Source organism: Nicotiana tabacum, chromosome 20 (genome assembly GCF_000715075.1).
Source record: "Nicotiana tabacum cultivar K326 chromosome 20, ASM71507v2, whole genome shotgun sequence".
Lineage (NCBI taxonomy): Eukaryota > Viridiplantae > Streptophyta > Magnoliopsida > Solanales > Solanaceae > Nicotiana > Nicotiana tabacum.
Window position 1 is genome coordinate 103,047,562 of NC_134099.1, and position 5,588 is coordinate 103,053,149.

The following is a 5,588-nucleotide window of genomic DNA, read 5'->3' on the forward strand; positions in this document are numbered from 1 at the left end:
GGCACTGCCACAAGTGCGTTGTCGTGCACGGGAACAGCTGGGTGCGCAGGCTGCGCATTGTCCAGTAAAATGTGCATAATATTTTGCACAGAGATCCATTCAGGCTGAATAGTATATCATTTAAAAGGTATTTCAAAGGGATACAACTTTCATGTTTTAAATGTTCCGAAATTCCTAACTGATTTACGTGAAATTAGTCTAAAAACAGACATTTCATAAACTTATTCGATTTTATCGCATCTTATGCGTATCACTCTGCGTCTTGATTCCAAAATAACTATTTCCACCCATAATCATCCTGATAGGAATTAGCATTCCTAAAAATCACATTAATACTCATTTAATACATTCACACCTAATCCGAATTTACGGAGTATTACATTAAGTGTATTGAACTTTGTATGACAATATGTGTTGAGATCGAAATAACATGGGGTATGCGAAAGCTAACAATACAAAGTTTGATGGATGATAAATCAAATAGCAAAAGAATAATAAAACAGGCTATTATAATGGGTTTGATCAATTAACACTCATATAAAAACTAGTATAAAAATATAAAAATTATTGAGAGAAAAATCTCCCTAAACAAGACTCTTTAATTACTACATTGTAGATGATATTGTTGTTCTTGTTGTAAGAGGAAAATGTCAATTTATAGAAATATAAAACTTCTCCAAGAAAAGGATAAGACATATGAAGGAGATTTATTTCTTTTAAGAGTCATTTTCCTTCTTTCAAGAATGAGAGTCCTAACAAATTAGAAATTCAGGGCAAAACCTAACAATATCAAAATTTATTTATATAAAAAAAACATTGAATGATTAATCAATAAAATTCACCAATTATAATTGATAATTCTGCTTTAATAATAATAATAATAATAATAATAATAATAATAATCAAAGAACGAGGATGAAAGTCACATGACTCAACAAACAATAGCTTCACTTTTTTTATACAGAAATTTTTTAACTAATCAAGAGTTATCTTACTTTTCTCATGGAAAATTTTGGGGGAATAGAGGTTCATCATATGTGTCAAGGTTAGGGTCTTCTCTATCTCTGTGCACAGCCAGCACAGACATGCTACCGTTCGCCACACAGAATGGCCTACTTGAACCAAGCAAATCTGGTACCAGTGGCATAATTTCAAGATCACGAGGTTAAGTCTCCCACTCAAAGAAAATGGACCCAAAGTGAAGAGGTACATATAGACATACGTAAAACCCTTCTTGGTGAAGGTAACTCGCTCTACTAGTTTAGGAGCAATGATATTTAGGTCATGGCAGTTACAATCATCCTTCACAGTGGAATACTGGAAGGGAGAATAGAAGAGGAATACCTGCTAACATGCCAAGATCAAGGATTCGTAAAAGAAAACTTCTCTTGGAAGTCGTTAACAGTACTCAAATGTTTGGGTATGATGGTGCTCACCATAGGAAAATCAGCATCAACATCAACCTCTTTATCCTTGCTTCTCTTCGGAACTCCACTGAAGAGAAGACCAAAATAGATTCAGTGAAAGAAACCATAGTAATGATAAGAAGAAAACAAAGTTTTTTGAAGAAAATCGGAGAGAGATGGAAGTAGAAGGAAGTTAAGTGCAAAGAGGATAAAAAAGCTTATGAAATATTTAGAAATGAAAAAGGCAAAATGATGCGTATAACTAAAGATATAAACGGCTAAAATTATGGTCATAATTACCTCGAGAACCAGCAAAAATATTATTGAATCGTGGGGCAACATGTGTTCGGGATATTAAATGTGAGGAGACGTGCGTCTTATCAAGCGTCAGAGTCTGCTCAGAGGGTTATAGAAAATTTCCCACCAAGAAAGGAATCTTCACCAACTTTTCGATGACACAAAGATGTGCCACCGAAAAGTAGGGGGTCTATCTGTATAGGATAAAATTAGTTTATACTAAATGATCGAATGATTGTGTGACACGTGGAACCGGAGACAGGCAAAAGATGAATCGTGTAAGAACCAAGATAGGGGACAACAGCTGCAGCTGACATCGGATAAGTCCCGAAGGGAGCGTTACCGACGTGAGCGGGTTCGAATGTTTGTCAACAGGTGGCATTTAATGAAGAATATTTCCTAATATTAAATAGGCAGTCGTTACAGAGAATTTTGGCATTCATGGCCTGCCGTTACATGTTCATCGATAGGCCCCCTTTATTGTCATTTAAGAGGGGCTTGATCCGGGACCATATTCTATGAAAATTGTCACTTGGACACCTGATTTTGTCCCAGGGATTGAAACATCCTTAGCCCCAGTTTGGATTCTTATCCATCAACTCCCTTGGCACTTATTTAGATGGGATATAATCTCTAAAATGGTGGAATCTGTGGGTACAGCTATGGCTCCTGATCTTGCTACCTTTTCAAAGTTTAGGGGGAATGTTGCTAAGCTCAAAGTTGAAGTTGACTTACTTAAGCCCCGACAAGATCAAATATGGGTTGGTTTTAAAAGATTAGGAAGCAATGAGGAAGATGGCTATTGGTTAGATATTGAATATGAAGATGCTCCAGCTTACTGTTAATATTGTCTTATGCAAGGACATTCTCAAAGCTCTTGTAGAAGGAAGCAATGGGACGAGGAACAAGAGAAGATCCAAACTGAAGTCGGGGAAAATGATTTGAAATCACAAAAAAATGCTGTAAGAGCTCAAAAATTACTGCAATCTGACACTCAACAATTGAAAGTGCCTGTAATAAATCCTCAATTACAGCAATCTGACACTCAACAAGTGTCTGTAATAAATCCTCCAACTGGAAATGCTAGCGGTGATCAAATACCAATGCAAACTAACGGGCATCAGGTAACTCAACATGGTATAGCAACAGAAAATTTGAAAGGAAAAGGCAAAGAAGTCAGGACACACAATGAGTCATATCATGTCCAGCAAGTTTCCACAAAAAGAAATAAACTAAAAAAGAAAGTCCAACGGATGCCTTAACAAAATGTAGTCCGTGAGGGACAATTAAATGTTAATGCCAATATAGATAAGCCACTAAAACAAAATCAACCACAATACATCTCAACCCTTGGGACATTACAACAGACGACTCGACAAGACTTAGATCTTTCACAAAAGAAAATTACTCAACAAAGTCCTGCTCCCCCACCAAAACAAGCACCAACCCAACATCAAGACAACTCTAGTATACAATCTTCCAACAAACCAAATAGCAAGAAAACTAAACCAACTACTACTAAACCTGAACCCCCTGAGAAGCAACTCAATACCCAAAAAGCTCTCACACCTCCTCCTTCAAACAATGAACCACCTGACCCCAAAATTAATAGTCAGCAGATCCTAAGTAACCCCACCTCTCTTAACCCTATAGATTCTAATCATGTGATCAACAACATTGCCCATCAAATCAACGCCAGCATCGAATTCTTGGATACCAGTAACCCTTTCTCTCAGTTGAAATCCATTCCTAATGTTCGAACAGACCAAGTTACTACAACTCTAGCTAATAGTCGGAACATAGATAACACTGGTGCTCTTGACTCTGAGGATGATAACTCAGAAGACTCATATCATAATGAATTAGTAGAAGAATCTGAAGGTGATAATGAATCTGATAGTGACTTTGAAAGTATGGATGAATTCTCTGCCACTAGTGATGACAATGTTGATAATTTGGTAGTGACACTCAATCAACAATCTCAAATTGTAGATGAAATTGACCAAGCTTTTAACGAAATTGCAGAGCAACAACATCTATCTCGTAGAGGCACAACCTCCTCCAAAGGAGGTCCATCATCTAAAGGAGGCAAAGGTGGCAGAACTAGAAAGTCTGTGAGACTTGCACAGGCTCAAGATTCCCTCTCAACATCATTTTAATGATTAAGTCCCTTATATGGAACATAAGAGGCACCAGATCACAAGGTGCTTTTGATAGACTTATTCAACTCAAAAGATCTGAGAAGCTGGTTTTCATTGCTCTAATGGAACCTTTATGCCAAAATTCTACTCTAAGGAGTTTCAAGAGAAGATTGGGGTTAGATTTTGCGTATGCTAACTGTATTAATAAAGTGTGGATCTTTTGTGAGGGATACCTTAATTTTAGTATAGTGGAGGACGTGTCACAACAGGTTACTGTAAAGGTTTCTATCAATGATGATCCAATTTTTCTTACCTTAGTTTATGCTAAGTGCAAGGCTCATCTCAGAGAACCTCTCTGGGACAACTTAAAAACCATTGCTAGCGGAATGAATTCCCCATGGATGGTGGCTGGGGATTTTAATATTATTACTGACCCAGAAGAGAAGAAAGGAGGGAAAATTCACAACATGTCAAAAAGCCTCCCTTTCATTCACTGCATTATGGATTGCGGTCTAATGGATATGGATTATAGTGGCTCTCCTTTTACTTGGTGTAATGGATGGGCGCCAAAAAATAGAATCTGGGCAAGGCTAGATAGAGCTCTTGGTAACAATGATTGGCTTCAGAAGTTTAGTGATACCACAGTTACTCACTTAGTGAGAACTGGCTCAGATCATGCCCCTCTTTTGATATCCTTTTTCAATACACTACAAGAACCTCAAAAATATTTTAGGTTTCTAGACTTATGGACTGGACATGAAGGTTTTATGGATATTGTGGAACAAGCCTGGAATATACAGGTAGTGGGTGGCCCAATGTGGAAGCTACATCTTAAACTAAAGAATGTATGTAAGATGCTTTCCAATTGGTCCAAAAATAGTTTGGGAAATATCTTTGACAAGACTAAGGAGCTTCAGTCCAAGCTAGAATATATTGAGCAAAATAGTCTTATTGATAATTCTGAGGAGAATAGGATGGAGCTTAATCACATTAATGCTCAGTTGATTAGACATATTAAGACTGAAGAAGCTTTCTGGAGGCAAAAGTCTGGTCTAAAATGGTTTACTGATGGAGACAACAATACCAGATTCCTCCGCTCTGTTATTAACTCTAGAAGAAGGAGGCTCTTCTTAAAAAGAATAAAAAAGCAAGATGGCACCTGGATTGAAGGCAATGAGGATATAGCTACTGAAGCTATTCATTTTTTTTCAAAATCAATTTACTACTGAGAACCAAGACAGGGATTTCTCTATGCTTCATTGCATTCCAATGGTGGTTACTGAGGAAGACAATCTCAAGCTTCAGGTTACTCCCACCATTGAAGAACTGAAGGAAGCAGTATTCTCTTTAAGCAGCAACAGCTCTCCAAGCCCTGATGGTTTTTCGGGGAAGTTTTTTCAACATTGCTGGGACATTATCTATCTTGATCTTTATAATATGGTTCTAGATTTTTTTTCTGGACATCAACTTCCAAAATCTTTTACGCATACATTTCTTGTCCTCATTCCTAAAATTAATAGTCCTCAACAATTTACTGATTTCAGACCTATTAGTTTGAGTAATTTTACTTCTAAAATTATTTCCAAACTTCTTAGGCTTTCTCTATTAATGGATAAGATCATTTCACCAAATCAAACTGGCTTCATAAAAGGTAGGACAATTTCTGATAATGTTATGCTTACTCAAGAACTGGTTCATAACATTAGGAAGCCAAACTCTGGTGGTAATATCATTCTAAAGTTGG

The 5,588-nt window shown here is 36.9% G+C and overlaps 1 protein-coding gene across 1 annotated transcript; it reads left to right on the forward strand.

The window, feature by feature from the left end:
* The first annotated feature begins 3,861 nt into the window (after positions 1 to 3,861).
* Positions 3,862 to 5,073, forward strand: LOC142174480 (uncharacterized). The gene has a single exon (XM_075240280.1). It carries the CDS (start codon positions 3,862 to 3,864, stop codon positions 5,071 to 5,073), a length of 1,212 nt encoding a protein of 403 aa, XP_075096381.1.
* Positions 5,074 to 5,588: the final 515 nt, after the last annotated feature.

What these genes read in the sequence shown, in the direction of transcription:
- LOC142174480 (XM_075240280.1), top strand. Translation starts at nt 3,862, where the DNA reads ATGATTAAGTCCCTTATATGGAACATAAGAGGCACCAGATCACAAGGT.